Here is a 19,536-nt window from a genome sequence, read left to right as displayed (position 1 = left end):
TATTTAAATATAGGTATTAAAAGCAAGGCAAGTTTATTTCTATTGTACATTTCTGCCACAAGGCAATTCAAAGTGCTTACAGAAAAGAAAAGAGAAAGTTCTTAAACCTTTTAAAAAAAAACTTGGAATTCATAAGCAACTGATAAATTGATAGTCAAATAAATAGTTTTATTATGTTTAAGCATAAAAAGGCTCGAAGTTTGGAGATTATTAGCTTTGTTTTTTATTTTATGATTACCAGGTTTCAGGATGTCACATTGAACTTTGGGAATTTCTAAAAACACTTTTCCTTTTTATCTGTCATCTTTGAGACTATCCACCTAATTAATATTTCCTAGGGAAATTGATTGACCCTAAAATGGACAGTTTATCAAGGGAGGTTTTTGCTGAGATCAAGGCTGTCTTTTCCAGGGTGGTTTCTGCACTATTCCATTTTTCTCAAAGCCTTATTCGCATTTAAAAAAATGCATAGAAAGGCCCCACTTCCATTGATGGAGGGACACTTGTGCACATCTACCCACCCACATCTAAAAATGTAATCCCCCTACTCCCCAGTCTGCAGTGTGAGTCCCTGGCTCCCTGATCAATGTGACTCAGTAGCCTGAACTGTGCAGACAGACACACAGATAAGCATGGACAATGATTCGCTCAGCACGCTGCAGGATGTGCCATGTCACCCACTGTGGATAGCTCGCTCACGCCACCACCTCAGCATCGCCATGACAACCGCCAGCCCAGCTCTCCTCCCTTACCCGCACCCCGAGACCTGTCCTCATATCAGTTCCAGCTGGGTGCTGCATTTGGAGCTGTGATCATTCAGCCTTTGGGTGGTGAAAAGGGAGAGATGTGTTTCTCAACAGTCACTCTCACATACTTTTCACCTCTTCTGAAGCAGAGTTAATGCAGTGCCTTGATGTGCTGCTAAATCCACCTTATTCATCTATAAGTCATAATTAAGCTAGCACACATGCAGTGGATAATTAGTGTGCACTACAGTTGGTTGCTAAAACCTCTTTGATTAAGTGCATATGTGCTTTTTAAAAATATCTGGCCTCTACTGTAATTCATTGGTTCCCAACCTGGGGTGATGGGCCAAAGATCTCGGGGGGCACGAGGCTCTTGAGGTTGTCCAAATTAGAATTGAACATATTGACTTAAATAATTATTAAACAATTAGTGGATAGTTTATACAAAGGTCTTTTGGTAAGAGCAAGTGTGTTCTGTTGGGATTTTATCAATGAAAAATATTAAAAACTGATGTTCATTTTTCTAAGCCACCTTTTTTTCACTCCAATTTGGTCCTTGGGGCTCCCAGCTTTTCTGAGATACAAGTAGGGTGTGCTCCAAGGAAAGAAGGTTGGGAGGCTGGGGCTGTGCGTGTTCTTACTCATTACATATAAAGTGAGAGAGTAAAGCCTGAATATGTGGCAACAGTTTGCTTTGGGAAGATATTTGCCTGGTATTTGTTTTATGAAAAATAATTCCCTCTGCTATTGCACACATGTTGTTGACAATTTGCCCTTCTATTGTTAGCACTTCTATTACGGATTGGTTTCTATGGAGTCAGCGCTAGATCCAAGCGTTTCATATGTTGGTTTTTAACTACAGAGCATTGAAGGCTGTTCTTGTTTTAAGTCTTGATAACTCGCTCATCGGCTATTTAGATCCCTCTGCAGTCGGTCATACCAGGATGAAGCATCATTTTCTTTCCCTTTTGTCAGTCTACTTTAAATTGCAATATTAAACAGAACAGTTTTGTTTTATTGCTAGAGAGCAGATGTGACATTTTCACAGCCCAAGGGGTTTGTGCAGTGAACAACTTAAGGGCCTTGGTGATAAATCTGCAATAAATGCTAACTTCAATTTGATGCATAACCCCTTGTTTTAAAAATATATTTAGTGTGAGAAACATTTGTAGGTGTTTTACTTGTTTCACTTGAATGCTGTTTTGTGATTGTCTCTTCAGTTTCTCTCTATACTCTTGAAGAGAAAGAAAATGTAGAGCAGAAGCTGATGTTGCTGTCTAGATTTAAGATTCAAAGTTTGGTCGATCATAACCTACAAGTACAAATCACTGCCTCAGAGAATGCACAATGGATGTGGATGTAAATATGGATACATTTATGAGTTCTCTCTGACGGTCTCTTTTCATTTTCATCAGGTGATGGTGCTCTTAACTAGCTTAGAGTTTACATCTCCCTCTGTTGGATGAGGCTTTTATTGTCTATTATGACTTACTGCTTGATGTTCTCTCATAAGTAGGAGGCCATCAGAGCACCAGCAGGATTTCATAGTAATACCCTCATAAAGCGCCACTGCAAAGCAGAACTAATTCATATCTGGTACCTTTCCTCAATTTATCTTGGAGGGAATTTTTATTCTTCAACTTGTTTAGCTCAGAACTAGTGCAAGACAGCACGCAACTGAGGGAACATGGATAAGATGAGCTAAATGTGGTGCCATAGTGCGGCTGGTGCTTCCACATGCATACTGTAATGTGTTGGCTGAAGTGCATGCATGACAATGTGCGAACACACATTGCACGACAAGTGTCAGGCAGGCGATGCTACTGAAGGAGAGGGCAGGAGAAAGTGAGGAACAAAAGGTGGATCTCACTCAACTTCTAAAGTTGTGCATTAATAAACAGGATTTGCTTGAATGGCTCTGGCACTTCTGTTCAGTTGGCAGGTCTGTCAGCTCACTCATTTTCAATAAAACCAGTCAGCCGCCTAATGCCTTCCCACCGTCAGTTAGCCGCCATTAGCCCATAGATGAATATCATTCCCTCTGTTCCAGGGAAGCAGCCAAGTGATGCAGCCTCTGTGAGTGCTGACATAATGATGAATAGCTACGGGCAACCCTCACACAGAAAGGAACTGTTTTCCTTCAGGACATTTCACAGCCAGGAGAGACGGACCATTTTATACACCAGCAGAGCTAAATGTGACACAGAGTTTTCCCTGTGGAGCTGCATTATTATAGATGGTATATCATGTAAGGGTGTTTGTGTCTGTTTGGATTGTCATCAATTTGGTACAACACTGTTTGAAATATCATGGTAATTCAATCTAATGCGCCGCTTCTTTATTTATGTTTGTTCTATGTTTTTTTTTTATGAAAATGAAAGGCACCAATGAGTGTAGACATTGAGCTGTAACATCTCATTTGAAAACAGTGTCTTCTCCATGCTTGTTCTAGACTGAGCATGAACGTGTGTTGGATTGGCAGCGCTTCACCCAGGCACAGCTGAAGGTAGTGACCCAGCAATGGCAGCGGGACCATGAAGAGCTGCTGGCCAGAGCCCTGTTCACCCTGCAGGAGGCGAGACATGCCCACCAGGAGGAGCTGGAGCTCCACAGAGACCGGCAGAGCCAGCAGGACATCTGCTTGCATCTTAGAAAGAAGGTTAGTGTCAGGTGTGCCATCACAGCCAAGAGCTGTCACCTTCCAGGAACATGTCCATCTTTTAGAGAAGGCACTTTTTTATGTTATCGATTATTCTGCAGTTGTCTGCCTCCAATCTATGTTTTAATCGCTGCAGGTAGTGGATCTATAACTTTAATATAATACTTCATAGTTCTGCAGCTTTCCAAATACGAGCCCTCTGTGGTCTTGTTTCTACCATTCTGATATAAAAGGTATTCTCACTTCTACTGGTGGAGTGGAAGAAATTGGGCAGGTTTCACTGATAATGTTTAGCAGGACAACCTTTTCCAACAATCATATTTGAGGAGCCAGACAGGCAGAAGCAGTGTCTGGCTGCCTTCTTGTTACAGTATATTTGCTGACGAGGCTGCCTTTCCACCAGGCTGCCTGACAGCATCTCTCGCTTTAGCTGCCACTTGGGAGGGGCTGTGAATGCAAACAAGCTAATAATGATGGTCTTGCAAACATGATGATGCTGTCTCGGAGGGGTGCTAGTTCACATTCACACAACAAACAGGTTACTCATGTGAACACATCCATGTCTTGTTGATGCAGTGCTGTACAAATTGAATTAGCTTAGCCTACTAGTTTTTATTTTATTTAACAAATGAGGCTTGTGTCCTATGACTGATAAGATAACAAGACACTTTAATATACAAGTAGTGATGGTGTGGGTTTGTCACGGGACAGAACATATCATGAGACATATAATATTCTGAAGGACCGTGTTATACTTTAGCTTTTGATAATTTATAAATCAAGCAGGTATGTTAGGACTATGGGAGCACAACAGAATTTGATTACCACTCTCTTAGGTGTTGAGTTTTCACATCTGTGTCACACTTAAATCGTCAAATGTCACAATAAACATTTTTCTGCAAAGATGGGTGACACAGATGAAATTAATTGTCTTTAAGAAGGTGTCTAAATCACCAAATCTGGCCTGTGAGACAATTTCATAGCCCGATTACATTTTTCCGCCTCATCCTTTATTGCTGTGTTCTAATTTAATTTTCTAGCTAAGCTACAAAAATTGTGGCTTACAATAAAAACTGGTTCTTTATTTCACAAGCCGCGGCTAACTGTGTAAGTTGTAAACACTTAAGGTGCACCGCCATACAGTGCTGTGATTTACCGCCATATGCCTGGTGCTAGACACCGAAATCTATCTCTCTCTAAACCTAAAACAAAGTCAGGGCTTGAGGACAGTTTCAAAGGAGGTTTTTTTTTTTTTAATGATATTATAAGTAGCGATCATATTACTGTGTTTAATACAATTGCTACTTATTTCATCTTAAAGAGGGTTGAATCTTGATAACTCGAGTTGCATAACTAAACTGACAAAGCAGAGGAAACAGCAGGTTGCTTGGATTTAAAGTGTATACAGTTTTCTTGAGTTTACAAATGGTCTAACCAGGAGAGAGCATCTCTCCCAATGACCCTTGCATATAATACTAAATGTTTTATTCCCAGCTGTCATAACCTTAACTATGCAAAAATGGAAAATTGACTACTTACCATGGTAAAGATCTACTTTTGTCTGCATGTTTGCTTATAAACCTGTAAATAATAAGCTCTTAAGCAGTCCAACAATTTGCAGCTTGCAGATTTGTTCACTTTTACTAACATAATTCATCGTGTTGGAAAGGACCTCCATTGTAGTCTTTCTCTCTAACTTGCTTTTAGTAGCCAATCACTGCATTAACTTGGACTCTTTTCACTGTGCTCTTTCTTTAGTTCTTGGGTAAGTGAAGAAGCAAATTCAAGGGCAACATTCACTCCACTCTGAGCGAGCTGCAATAACTGTGGCATAATATGGTTGTAGAAGGAAGAAAGTTTTTAAAATGATGGAATGTGTTATTCAAGACAGCAGTATGTTTCTGCAATCTCCTTTTTATTGTGTTTTTTAAAAACAACAGGGGCCTTTGATTTTTCAATATCATAGAGCCTGCAGTTGGACATAAACTACACGCCTCTGACGACTGCAAACACATTTCTTTGAGTTTCGTTTTCATGGCTCTCTGAGGCAATACACAAAATAAAATCACATGCACAGTTTTTGTTTATTCAGTGAATGTGCACATATTGGAGTTTGTGTGGAGGCTCAGACAGACTCCTGTGTGTGCATCCACTGCCTTTATCATCCCTGCACAGAGACACAGCGGCGAGGCAAGATGGATCCCCCCCTAACTGCACCCCCCCCCCCCCCACCCACCCACCCCTGAGCATCTGCCTGTTTACCTTTTTTTTCTGCAGCTGCTTCCTCTGACCAAAACAACTGTCCTGACTTTACTGTGCTCCATTCAGCCCTTGTGAGATCACATGAATTCCTATGCTCCAGTTTTTCTCCAAATTGTTCCTTTGTATATAATTCAATATGGCTTACAGACAGATGCAATGTATGAAAACATATGATAATTAATTGAGGACTCTTGGTCAACATTTATAATCATTTACATTACCTCTACCGGTTGTTATGCTTTCCACATCATGTGGGTACTTGTTTAACGGGTGGAACTTCTGCAGTTGCTTTAAGGGTTATGTGGCAGGCTCAACTTAGTAACACATACCAACTTATTCAACAAAAAAAATGTAAAGCATGATTTGACAAACAGATAACAACACATCTGTTAAGTAAAAAAATAAACAGCCAAAGAGTGATACAAATTGGTGTGATCTTTGTGTGAACCTCTACACCTGAGACAGTTGTAACACATTAACATTACCTTTGGGTTGTGGGTTTGTGAAAACAAGGGAGAAGGCAAATAGGTTCAAGGTTTTCCTTAAGTAAAGAGTAATCAGAACGGCTAATAGTATGTAAGAAAAAAGTCTATAATTAAATAAAAGGAAAAGACAAACACTAGATATGTTCAGTTAGAAGCAAGAGACAAATGTTTACATGGTTAGCTGAAGTTAGAATAGTTAACCTGTTACGGATCACACGGTTATGTAACAATTAAAATTGGAAGCAGAGTATTGGATGAATAGTAAAAAACAGTTAGCTTAGAGTAATTGATTGATTTATTTAATCAGTTGAACTCTGGTTGATTTATTGATTGATAGAATGACTAAAGACTTGAAATAGTTAGCCAAAGGAAAAGGATTAGCAGTTGAGTAGAAAGCTGAAAGTCATGGGTTTAAAGTTTAGTTAGCTCAGAGTGAAGGCTAAACTGTGAAAAGGTTATCTCAAAGTGAGGGCTTAACAGTTGAAATGGTAAGAAAATAGACAACTGATGGAAAAACAATTGAAATAGTTAGCTTAAAGTAACAGCTAACAAGTTGTAATAGTTAGCTAAAAATAATGGATGAATAAATAAATAAATAAATAGACCTAGTGGAAATAGCTATGTTTAAGTAATGGATGAAAACTCTCATCTATTTAAACGATATCCTGTTCTTCTTTTCTTTGAGTGGTGCCAGTGAAACTGTTTGTCATGATTTGGTTTTGTATTTGAGTTTCCCTGTTTTATCCCAGTGTTGCTTGTTTCCCTTGTGTATTTCCTAGTTTTGTCTTCAGTGTTTTCTGTTTTACTTTGTCATTTATTATCATCGTGTATCTCTGTGTTCTAGTGTGCTTTGTTAGATTCTTGAGTTCTGGGTGTCTAGTGTTTCATGATTTAGTTTGTAGTTGTCCTCAGTGTTTCTTGTATTCCTGCCTCTGTGTGTTTCCCAGTGTGATTGCCCTTTTTGTCCTCACCTGTGTCTTGTTAGTCTCACCTGTGTTTGATTACCCTGTGTCTATTTAGTCTCAGTGTTTCTTCCCTCCTGTGTCAGTTCATTGTTGTAAGTTGCCAGTGTTGTTTGTTGTATGTTGGAGTGTCAGTGTTTCCTAGTGTTTGTCAGTGCTTGTCAATTTTTGGATTTTCTCAGTTTGGACATTTTGATAGAAAGTTTTAGTTTTTGCCTTTTTGTTTAAATAAATAGTTTTATTAGTTTATTCTGCACTTGGGTCCACCTCCTTGTTTTCCCACACCCCTGATACTGTTACTGGAACTCATATATAAAAGATCTGGAAAAGCAAGGTTCAGTAATGCTTTACCACTATGATGACTTTATAATGCCACGTAATAAAGTGTCTGCACATAATGTGTTAAATGACAAGTTGTCTATTGAAATTAAGATCAGCCTGAAGATCTCACATATTGCAGAGCTTCGACCAATTGCTTCAGTCCATAACTAAATTTAAGATCCTCCACTTTTAGGTGATTTACCACCGCTGTTTTGGAACTTGTTTGCTCATCGTACCTGACTTTACTGTTTAATATTTGAGACGTGATTTTGCAAATATCCACCTTCCGCATCAATCTTCTCTTGGCATCCCGTGGTTCATATGAGGTCAGTGCTGATCTGGTTCTGACCTCATTATAAAGGAGGAGCAAAACTGTCTTCTGTGCAGGGTGTAGTGGTAAGAAATCCAGGGTAATTGATTCCAGAGTCAGCTGTTACCCTCCTGTTTTGGAAAGGGCAAAGCTGTCACACAGACCCAGCTTCTTCTTGAGAAGGCCATGCAAAGCTGACTGGCTGGATTCATGTGTCTGGACACAGATGACATTACTGATTAAATAGGAGTTGTTAACTTTAAGGAGCTCCAGATGTAATATACAGCAGCAGATATAAAAAACCGTTAAATGAAATGGATTATTAAGACAACTACATACCATTTCATGCATGAGATGAGGCTTATTTCATTCCAATTTATCTCTGAAAGACAGACTCTTCTTTTGAAATCATCAGTTGTTTGTTCTGCTGCGCTCTGGCTGCTCTAATTAGCTGGCATTGTTCTTTGCTGCTCTTGTTCATTCCAGCCTTTTATTCTGTCCTTGCTTTCGTTTTGCCTCCCACTTATATCTCCCTCCCGGGCATCTTTGATGAGCGATTGTGTTTCCCACATGAGTAAATAAAGCCTGAAGGGTAGACAGATTGTTTCAACATGTTCAGGTGGCAAAGGGTTTGAGCAGGCCAGCAGGACAAGTGACACAACAATCGAAAGAAGAAAGATATTCATAAGACAGAAGGTTTTCTAATATTGAAACAACTAATCCTCAATTTCCTGATCTCCAGAGATTTTGCAATACAAACAGCTCTTTCACAGATTTCCTTGTGCCAAAGAAGGTGCCCTTCCCTGCAGTAACCAATATTCTCTTGATACTGTGTCAGCTGAGCGACTAAAACATGCAGCTCTTCATCCCCCCTGGTTGATTAATGAAATCAGTTCTATTGTTTGGACAGTGAGTGGGCCACATGGTGTTTAAGCAGACAAATCTCTGAGGAGTTAATTGCTCATATTTGTATGATATTTAACTTAGTGTACCCATTTTAAACTCGGAAATTCTTATAGTGCTGGCTGCTAAAATAAAGCACTTGCTCAGTAGCCATTGACTACATGTATGTATATATATATAGGGACCATGCATGTCCAGCTCCTCATGTTGTACAAAAGTGAAGCCCAAAATCTTGCACTGACATTATTTGGAATTAGCACATGTGCAAAAGGAATTTGGTTGATGGATTCTGCTTATCTGGTAAAGAACGCTGCAGAAGCCTCATTTGACCACAGAGCTGTCAATCAGGACTCTACATTCTCTTTTTATAGCATTCAATAACTACTGGTAATAAAAAATACAATTCTAGAAAAAAATTACATTTACTCACGCATCAGCATGGTAAGAACTAACGATGATGACAGAAATTATTTGAAGTGTATTCATTTTAGAGTTTGCCTCATGTCCCATTTGTTAACATGGAGGAGGTGGGGCTTATGATCTATACCAGTGAGCATCAACTGGCGGCCCGCGAGCCACATCCCCCCCCCCCCAAAGCCTCCCATCCGGCCCCAAGAATATAAAGGATCCCAGGTGATTAAACAATAAACGTTAAAATAATATGCAAAGCTGAAATACTCGCATTAGGTAATAGGAGACTTGACAGTTCCCCTCTGAAACCAACTTCTTCACATTGGGCTTGAAAGCTGTCAAGGTTATGTGAAAGCATATTTTGAAGTCGGCCCCCGACAGAGTCTTTGTCAGGAAAAATCAGGCCCTTGTACAAATGTAGTTGATGATCGATGATCTATACTGTCGCCAGTCAGCAGGGGAGCTCCAAATGTGTTGTCTTCACTTTCTGAGAGCAAAAGTGTCATCCATCTTCCCATACAGTGAATGAGAGTTACCATTCTCACATCAATGGACAAAAGTTAATTCACCCTTTAAGATGAAGTAAATCTCATGTGTCATGTACATGTATGTCACTGAGTATTACATAAGGATGCTTGGTGCTATTCTTTCCTCAAGTTTGTCGCTTTAAGTTAGAGTTAATCTGTCAACTGTTTTATATCTCAGCTTTCCCATAGAATAATCTTTATTGGAACGTTGTGATGGCTGCTGACACACCCCATGACAGAAGACATCATGGTAAATGTACAGTTGTATTAACAAAGGCTTTCAGCTGGCTGTAGTGTGCAGACAAAAAGGCCATCATCCTTTTGTTATTCTGACATCTCTGCAGTCATTTCCGTGCTGCCTTGAAAAGGATGGCACCCCATTTCTCTTTGAATTCACAGAAAAAGAGATTCCATTGACAAATTACTGTAGACTGTATATAATGAGCGTTTTATTCTCTTTGTGCTTCCTGAAACGCCTTTTCATCTCTGCCTAAAAGAGAAAAACACATTGAGCCTCTGTTGCTCTTACAGTGTTCACAGTGGATCAAAGCTGAGCTAAGATACATCTCAGATTGCTCTGTGACCTATGGTGAACACTGCAATCAAACTTAAGAATCTTTGCTTTATGAAAATAAAAAGCAGTGTTATCTGTCACATGTTAGTTTGTGCGTCTCAGTAAAACATGCTTTACAGACCCACCCACAAGGTTGTTTACACATCTCATGTGTCCAGAGCATCAAGCTTGCAGGTATCTTATCTGGGCCAGGCCCGACCTTGATGGATGGTGCAATTATGTGAGCTTGTTTTCTTTAAATTTTCAAAAACAAAGCCTATTTAATTTTATTTACAGAGACAGATATGGGCCGGAGAGGTAGAACATGACAGACAACAAAGACTTGAAACGGATTTAAAACCTGAGAATTGACAGTACATGGCTGGGCTCTAGGTTAGAACAAGTGCACCAGTACACCCTGAAATATAGCTCAGCTGATATGTATTGAAAGCATTACTATGCACAGAACAGAACAAATATCTCAAATATTTTAAAGATGATGTACTTTTTACACAATGTCCAAATGTATGTTGCAAGAAAATCTTCCCTTAATGCCCTGAAAAGCTTTGAAGTAGATATTTTTATAATCTATGTTGAAGTGTGAATTTCCTTTCGGTGCTTGGTATAGGTCTGACTATGCTCTTGGCCCGCAATAGAGGTCAATGGAATCATTAACTGTGACATTTCACAATATCAGGGCTATGTGACATGAGGCAATATTGGAACTAAATGTCTATACCAAAGGGTGAGCACACTCAAAAACAAGACAAATAGACAGTCCACTTAAACAATGTTGTGTAAAGCCTGCAGCAGCATAAACATTTACATCATGTTCTGATCATCATTACGCAGTCAGTACATGCTGTCACTATTTTTCTTTTCTGGTTACTAAATTCCATTTTGAATGAACAGTTTCAATGAATAGAGCTTCCCATGTGATCCCTGTTGCATGTCTGGCTTCAACACTGCCAATTGACCTGCATTAGAGGCTCCATTGTTTAAAAGCCTCTGTTAATGCACAGCAGCTGCTCATTCTCAGGCAGACATGAAATATGATTGACTTGTTGATACCGCTGGTGTTAATGTGTGTGAGACTATGTTAATTTGCGGTTCATTCCATCAGGGATCCCTAAAGGGTTCTTGGATAGATCTGTGAATCTGTCCGCCCGGTCAGAATGCAACACTTTAATACCCGGCATGCTGCAGGGAAGCTGCTGCATAACAAGCCTGTCACTCAAACACCAAGCAAGTGTGTGTGTGTGTTTCTGTGAGTGTGTGTGTGCAATTTTAAAATGGAAATATTTGTCAATTTTATTCAACATTATTTTAGAGAGTGTAGAGGCATTTAAACACTTAGTTGTTTTTTTCTCACAGGAGCACTTCAAATTCATTAACATATTAATGGATAAGGAAAAAGCAATTCAAAGACTTCAGTTGTTTTTTCTTGCTCACAAAAAGCTTAAGTTAAAGCTAAAGCTAATTCTCAGATCCTTTAATCTTAAAAGTAAGATGGAAATTTAGTGGAAAATGTGTCCGATTTTTCAGACATTTCTGTCTAATTCCTGACCTGAATTTCTTTATAAGGTTACACTTCTCTCACTAGAGCAAGTTGTATTTGTAGTAGGGCTTTTAACAGAATGGGTTTCCTCATGATTCAGTGCTCTGAGGGGTCCTGAGGTGATCTTACACAGAGTGTGAAAGACACTTTAGACACGTCTTCTGAAGTTCTTACCACACTTTGGCACCCTTTGCACTGGGGCTCAGCTGGCTGTGGCTCTTTCTAAGAGCGCTGTTGATGGACAATAACCTGCTCTTTGTTTCTCCCTTGTTGTGCATTTGCATGTGTGTTTGCAGCTGCAGCAGTGGCGGGCCCAGCAGGAAGAGGTGTCGAAGCTGGAGGCGGCCATAGATGCTAGACAAAAAGAGGAGGAAGAGGCGAGGTTAAAGAGAGAGCAGGAGAGGGAGACTGCCATCAGATCACAGCAGAAAGAAAAAGTAAACATCCTCATCACACTCATCACAATGAAAGTGTCACTCATGTATCTGAATGTGTGCAAGCTCTTTAAGTACTTTGTATAATTTAATTCCAAGACTAACAAGCAAACTTTTCTATAAACATGTCACGAGCAAACCAACTTAAATTAGATATTATTTTTACAATAGACCTTCATATATATGTATATTACAGCTAATATTCAGTCCAGAAGACAACATCCAAATGACGTTTGCATAAGTTATTATCTTAAGAAGTTTTACACCGTTTTTGAGACATGCTACACACACATAGGCTGAAATACTCAAACAGGATCCTATGAACATGCTCTAATGGAGAGATATCAGAGTGAGGGGGCTGCCCACAGCAAGCGCTTCTGAGCTGGTGGGGGTTCGGTGCCTTGCTCAAGGCAGTGCTCAGAAAAGTGAACTGGCACCTCTTCAGCCACCAGACCCATTTTCAGATTTGGTCCAGAACGGGACTTGAACCGGGCAGTGACCATCCGGTTCCCACACCCAAGTCCCTACAGACTGAGCTACTGCGGACCCCAGATTTAAAGTTGATTCTTTTGGAAAAAAAAGAAAGATAAGCGATTATACATTCATCTCCGTATTCATCAAGCGGTTAGAACCGCTTTAGCTGCAAAGGGCCGGCTCAAACAATTAAAATTAACTTGGCCAATCAAAAACATTTAAACACCCTTAGCAGGAATGGTCTGATGGACAAAAAGAAAGGATAGGTTACATTTTGACGGATGTTTTCAATGTGCCAGAGAATTGTCTCATAAAGAAGGAAATGAGAGTCATATTGACTCAGCTAGATCCCAGGCACTGATAGAACCAGGATTACACAGGAAATAGAATAGTCCTCTAAAGCACCACATTTTATTTGGCATATCCACTTATTCTAAAAACATTCACATCTTTACAAAGTGATATATGAATGAATTGACACAGATTATAATATAGCAAAATGCATATAATAGAAAACCAACAGGCAATGATTTTGGCTTATTTAATAGAAACACTGAAACACTATTTAGCTGCCCTAATCGATGTATACTTTTAAATAATTTAGTTTAGTTATTGTCCTCACAGGTACAACAACACCAGAATGTTTGTGTGTATGTGTGTGTTTGACCGTTTCATTAACTCTCTCCTCAGGGGTCTGCTAGGAGAGCACGGGCAACCTGAGACACTCTCTGATTAATGAGAGCATTTAGGCTGCAATGGATTCCATATAATTTAGCACAATAGTCTGACAGACATTGAAATATCGTCTCATTCTTTCTGTTTACACGTATCTGATTCCTGCTCTGTAGCCATCAATAAGACATGAGGATCTTAAGAGGTTTGCGGGAGTCCAATTAGAGGGAGTGTGACTCTTCCTGTGGCTGTTGTTAACTTTTTCGTGTCATTCTTTGTAAATCAATGTTTCTCCCCCACAGGTCAGACTGTTTTATTTAAAGCAGCAAAGGAGGCGGGAGCTGCTGGAGCAGAGGGACCAGGAGAGACTCGCTAATCTGAGGAGAATCATGGTAGAACAGGCACGGCGCGATAGAGAGAGGTGAGGAGACCTTGAGTTTTCAGAAGATGGTAAAAGAGTTGCCAAAAGTGAATCATGAACACTTGCAGTGAAGTGCATTAGTGTCTATTACTAGGAATGATATGATGGGTACTAACCTGTATACTTACAATCGCAAATATATTACTTGTACATTTTTGTTTTTATTGATACAGAAAATGAGCTTTCTGCACTCTTTACTGTGATGTAACAAATCGAATATGTTACAGATGCACTGGTGTAAACCAATTGTACATCTCCAAATCGGTTTAGATGTTATATGGAGTACAACTCGACCTGTGAAAGTAGTTCTATAATATCATCTTTGGATTTGAGAGAGGTGGCAGTCTGAAAAATAAACACTGGTGATATCATGAGGGTTATCTTGGGCTTGAAAATCTGAAAGACATGGACATTTACCAGACAGGGAGGATCTTTAGAATATCTATTTGTTGCATTTGGAAAAGTATCAAATTTAGTGATTTTAGAGGTTGACCCACAATATGGACTAAAAATCAAGATATTGTTTTTCTTTCATTGTGAAGTGCCCCACCTTTGAAGTGAAATAGACTAAAAGAGTGTGAAAAAAATCCACTTTCATCAAAGACACAGATGATGGTATAAATCGCTGCTTGTGAGGCTTGATTTCACCTTGAAGTTCTGTCATGAGGAGCAATTTGCAACTTTACATCTTAATTTTGTGCAGCAAAACAATGATCAGACTCTGGGAGCTGAAAATTGAAATATTGATGAAGTTCACCAGATTTTGAGACATCCATATTATGGTTTTTTTTAATGATCCATGAGACCATAGAATTTTTACATTTATTAGAAATGTGTCACAATCATGGGCATGGACACTTGGGTTTGAAAATCCTTTATTACTCTGTCAAGCAAGGTGATTGAGTGGAGTCTGGAATAAGATGGTGTTAGATGCCTTATAGTGATTTAGGAGGGAATTAAGAGGGGAAGTGGATGTAAAGGAGTTTAATGACTCCACACTCCCTTAAATTCATGCACTTTTAGCATATTAACAGCAGCTGAAAGTCTTCTTCTTTGCTGACCTCCATTGGTTTAATTCCACACTATATTGCAGTGATGCCGAAGTACTCAAATAAATGTGTACATACATAACAGCTGGGTATTGTTAAACATTCCATAAAACTTCATCTTTGAAATGTTTGCCTGGAGAGAGCGTTGAATCTCTTCTAAATTACTCCTGAGAAAAAAAAAAATGGATTGTGCATTTTTTTTTTTTTTTTGGGCTCTTTGTACCTTTAATGATAGGACAGTGGATAGAGCTGGAAATCAGGAAGAGAGAGAGTGGGGAATGACATGTGGGAAAGGAGCCACAGGCTGGATTCGAACCTGGGCCACCCGCTTGGAAGACCATAGCCTCCATACATGGGGCGTGTGCACTAACCACTGCACAACCAGCGCCCTGGATTGTACATTTTAAACACATCGTTTACTTTGGATTTGTTTAGCATTGCTCTGCAGACACTCACAGGGACAGGCATTAATACCAGCAGATAGTGGTGTTGACTCATGAAGGGGTGAGAAAGATATAAAAACAGGTGATGGTGAAGGCATTGCACTCCGACAGCTTCCATAAAACCCTCCAAAGCCTGGAGGCCAGCTGTGTCAGGAGCGATAGGTGATGCTGGTGCTGGCAGTGGCAGAGGAGGAGAGAGTGCAGTGTTTAGCACTGACGTCCACACCCCCTCTGTGTGTGTGTGTGTCTAGGGTGCAGTTTCGGGCGGACATGTTGCAGAGGCAAAAGGAGGAGAGAGAGGAGCGGGAGATGGAGCGGCAGAGAGAAGAAGAAGAGAGACAGCACCGTCTTGAAGTTCTCAGAAACCAGGTGGATCATTATCTGTTCTGAAGTTTTCTGTTGAGATAACCAATATCTTATTCGAGGCATCACTGCCACCTTATGGTAGAAAATAAGAAGTGTTTTTGTTATCATTGAATAAATGTTTCTCACCTATTTATCTTAGGTTGGGGTGGTGGCAGAGGCAGACCCAGAGAGGATGATGGCGGATACTGAGGCTTGGAGGAGTCACCACTTGAATATAAAGGAGTTTGAGCTCCAAAAACCTCTCTACAGTATCAACACGTACACAGACACACAGGTGAGGCATGATAACATCCACCCTCCTTTAACCTTTAGCTTTGTATGATTACAAAAGCTCTACAGCTGAGTGGTTATTTACCCCGCACTCCTTATCTGTGCTCTACAAAAAAATGAGCCTGAATGCCCTCTTTCCCTATGTTTGTTGACGATATACAGCCATTACCGGAATGTTTAGTTTGAGACTGACCAGTGACCCGCGCAGTGAAGGAAAATTATGCAATCTTGTCAACCAGAAGGAAAAAAAACAATGTCTGTCCTCATCCAGAGAACATTGTGAACAGCCTCGATCTCAAGGCCAACCAGTCAATCAGTGCAATTCAGAGTCTATGTGTGTGTGTGTGTGTGTGTGTGCTTTTATCATTACTGCAGAGCAAGGTCAGAGTTTAGTAATGTGTAACACAGACAATGACTAGTGTCAAAATGTGCTTATCTTTTTTACAATACCAAAGTGTGAGTGATTATTTTTCAAGTACTTAATGTGGAGCAAACTGTGAAAACAAACAATATAAACATCGTGGGCGTGATCTTGTATGAAACAGCTGGAGATTAAATGCTCACTGGATTTTTTTTTTACCTTTGTGTTACAGATTATGTCTGATCCACGAGTACGAGTTGAGCAGGCTCTGCGGGAGGCCGGTCTGCACAACACCCAGTATGCCAAAGAGCTTCTGTCTGTTATCAAGCCCCCTAAACCGCCTAGACCAGATACAAAATCCATAATTAAATTCTGATTGGGGGCATGTGTGGGCTCACATTTATTAATCCCTTACTTTTGTTCTTTTGGAGTTGAATTAGATGTATGTAATGCCTCATATTTGAAGATGCAAAGAATCAAGCTGTTTGGTACGCTCTCTGACACAGTTCCCAGGTAAACAGAACCAACAGTACTGACCACAAATTACACAGTGCAGTTATCAATATTGACTTTTATTGTAGGTTTTAAACTCTACAGCATCTCATGCAGAAAACAGAAAAACAGAGTATTTCTGAGTGATAGGACTGTCTGCACATTTATTGACTAACTATGTTACGTTCAGGAAGTTTCCTTTTGCAGCAAACAAGCTTAAACACATAATGCATAGTATGTCTTTGGTCACTTATAAACACAAGACTAGAACACATGGTAGGAAGACACACATCATCTCCTTTACCAAAGATAAAGCACCTGACTCTAATGACAGCATTAGGTTGGTCTATGTTCCAATCGATGATATGTGAAGCACGTTTCTCAACTTTTTTCATAGTGTTTTATGTTTAATGTTGAAATCAAGATACAGAACACATTCTTTAGAAAATTAACATTAACGTACAAAGCAGTAACACAGCATTAAATATGAAGACACAATACATACTTACATATAAGCAACAAACTAAATATCTTAGCTTGATAAATGAAATCATATTAACTTTTTAAATAAGAGTCTAATGCCTATATCAACATGTTTAGTACAGTATATACACATATCCACATATACAGTAAGTCACAATTATGTACACTCTCATTGGGGAAGCTTAGGTTAAGGTGTGAGATGTAGGGTATCTCAGACTACAAGTCCCAGGCGTTTCTTGATAAAGTGGGACACCAGAGCTTGAGGTCTCTGCTGGTACTCCACCAGGACATCATGTGGGGAGGTGATCTGGTCTCCATCGAATCGATTCAGCAGTGCAACACAGACTACAGCCGCTGAAGTTGGGGAAAAAAAGATTTAAATCAATAAAAGCGAGGTACACATCTCTCTCTACTCTGCATTTTGTACAGATTATGTCTTTATCAAAAAATATTAATGTATGCTAATCCTGCTTGCTGTTTGGTAACTTCAAATGGAACTCCCTCCCACCACAAATCCGTAATATCGACACTCTCTCCATTTTCAAATCTCATCTGAAAACACATCTTTTTAAACTGGCATATTCAGTCTGATCATTCTGCACCCGGTCTCATAACTCCTTTACATCCTGTACATTTGTGTTTTTTTGTGTTATAATGTTAACTTTATCGTTGTGTTACTTTGTTGTTTTTATCTCTGCTCTGTAAGGTGACCTTGAGAGTTTTGAAAGGCGCCTTTAAATAAAATGTATTATTATTATTATTATTATTATTATTATTATTATTAATAATAATAATAATAATAAATCACTCAGTAAGCTTTGTAAAAGTACAGAAAATTCAACATTTTGTAAAAAGCAGAAAAACAATAACCTTTGAGGCCACAGACTCGGCACATAGCAGCAAACACCGTGGACTCCATTTCTATATTCCTCACTCCAGCATCATATGCTTTCCGCAGATACTCCAGTTTTTCTTCATGAGAAAAGGAGCAGAGAGCTCCATCAAGTCGGCCTTGCCCTATAGAGACACAACACAGGATTTGTAAGTTTCTGATAAATCATTTTGACCTGTCACAGAAATGTAATCACAAAACAACCCTGAGCATGAGATGCTTTTTCTACCTTCATAGAAGTCGTGTGTGCACATGGTGTTTCCGATCACTGTCGGGATGTTTTGAAGCTCAGATGAGCACTGCAGGAGCTCATGGGCCACTCCCTCGTCCAGCTCAGTACTCCGGGTGATGACTTTACCCAGAACCACCTGCTCAAACTGTGGTCGAAAGGAGTAGTCCACTGCTTTTTCTGTGACCACCACTGTCCCTGGAGCAAGACCTAGAGAAGACACCGGACACAACTTTAAAATATGGCCTTATCATGACATCTAGAGTAAAGGACGATGTAAGGGAATGAACCATTTACAAAAAATCATGCGAAGCTCTTACCAACACCACCAGAAGTTCCAAGGCGAAACAGGACCACATCATGGCACTGAGCATGGTGCAGCAGTTTGATGAGCTCATGCAGCATGATGGAGATGGAAGGGACACCCATACCATGCTGTGATGGAAACAAGTGGGGTTAAAATCAGTAAACCAGTAATGCTTTATCTGAAGTTCTTCCCCATAGTAGTGTATTTATGTTCTGTAGATCCTGGTTCTGTAATACTCACACTTATAGAGAGCACTGGTCCCACTTTATACATGCAGTAGCGGTCAGTTCCCTCACAGATGTCACTAATCTCCTCTGGGTTTCCAGACAGTTTCAGCTCCTGATGGATGAACTGGGCAAAGGCCTTCATCCGATTCGCACTGCCACCAACACACACAAACTACGGGGAAACAGACAAAAGGAACATTGAATGTGGATTTCAAGACTTTGAAAATATAACCCAGGTTTTCTTTTCTTTTACTTCACACACCTTGATATCTCCAAACATTTCTGGAAGGTTGTGAGTTTTGGTGCCTAGGTTGAAGTGGTAGAGAATATCCTCCTCCATTGTATCCAAGTAGGGATTTTTCACCTGGACAAGTTGCCTGAGAGCAATACAAGATATAAAATGAACAAATGGAAAACTCAAGATAACTGTAAGTCAAGCTCTGGATCACCTGAACACAATTACATTGGATATTTTAAGAAAAAAATCAGTGCAAATATCCCAAAGACTTACTTGATATAGTCATTGTGGTCATTTCCCATACAGTTGAGTAAAATCGGTGCCATGACTGCAGATGAAGCTTTGCAAAAAATCTAATTTCAAACGTTTTCTAAAGTTTTCTGCTGTGATGCGTCCAAATACCTGTGATAGCTGTTACCGAATAAGAATTGAGTCTGACTGCAGAGCTGATATAGTGGTGACCTCTGGCCTGACCACTGAT

The 19,536-nt window shown here is 39.7% G+C and overlaps 2 protein-coding genes across 2 annotated transcripts in view; one reads left to right on the top strand and one right to left on the bottom strand.

Annotated features, from left to right (window-relative positions):
- Positions 1 to 16,755, top strand: part of LOC109991765 (coiled-coil domain-containing protein 148-like) — a 26,656-nt gene extending 9,901 nt beyond the window's left edge. Inside the window, exons 9-14 of the mRNA XM_065962487.1 lie at positions 3,199 to 3,405; positions 11,994 to 12,134; positions 13,580 to 13,698; positions 15,442 to 15,559; positions 15,696 to 15,830; positions 16,420 to 16,755. Coding sequence (XP_065818559.1) covers positions 3,199 to 3,405; positions 11,994 to 12,134; positions 13,580 to 13,698; positions 15,442 to 15,559; positions 15,696 to 15,830; positions 16,420 to 16,563 — 864 coding nt within the window. The 3' untranslated portion in view covers positions 16,564 to 16,755. The remainder of the gene's footprint in view (positions 1 to 3,198; positions 3,406 to 11,993; positions 12,135 to 13,579; positions 13,699 to 15,441; positions 15,560 to 15,695; positions 15,831 to 16,419) is intronic.
- upp2 (uridine phosphorylase 2) lies at positions 16,739 to 19,536 on the bottom strand. The gene is made up of 7 exons (XM_020651559.3): positions 19,329 to 19,536; positions 19,080 to 19,194; positions 18,831 to 18,989; positions 18,604 to 18,718; positions 18,284 to 18,493; positions 18,033 to 18,179; positions 16,739 to 17,516 (listed from the first exon to the last, which is right to left on the bottom strand). Exons 1-7 carry the CDS (start codon positions 19,379 to 19,381, stop codon positions 17,374 to 17,376), a joined length of 942 nt encoding a protein of 313 aa, XP_020507215.1. The 5' UTR covers positions 19,382 to 19,536; the 3' UTR covers positions 16,739 to 17,373.

The sequence above is a fragment of the Labrus bergylta genome, chromosome 13, assembly GCF_963930695.1.
Source record: "Labrus bergylta chromosome 13, fLabBer1.1, whole genome shotgun sequence".
Taxonomy (NCBI): domain Eukaryota; kingdom Metazoa; phylum Chordata; class Actinopteri; order Labriformes; family Labridae; genus Labrus; species Labrus bergylta.
The sequence above is the reverse complement of the archived record's forward strand: the minus strand, read 5'-3'. Positions and strand labels throughout refer to the sequence as shown.

Bases quoted from the DNA above. Each gene is read 5' to 3' on its own strand.
- upp2 (XM_020651559.3), bottom strand. From the start codon at position 19,381: ATGGCACCGATTTTACTCAACTGTATGGGAAATGACCACAATGACTAT. The intron at 19,195-19,328 runs GTAAGTCTTTGG...TATTGCTCTCAG, and splicing joins GACCACAATGACTATATCAA to GCAACTTGTCCAGGTGAAAA. The intron at 18,180-18,283 runs GTAGAAAAAGCA...GTGTCTCTATAG, and splicing joins CACACACGACTTCTATGAAG to GGCAAGGCCGACTTGATGGA.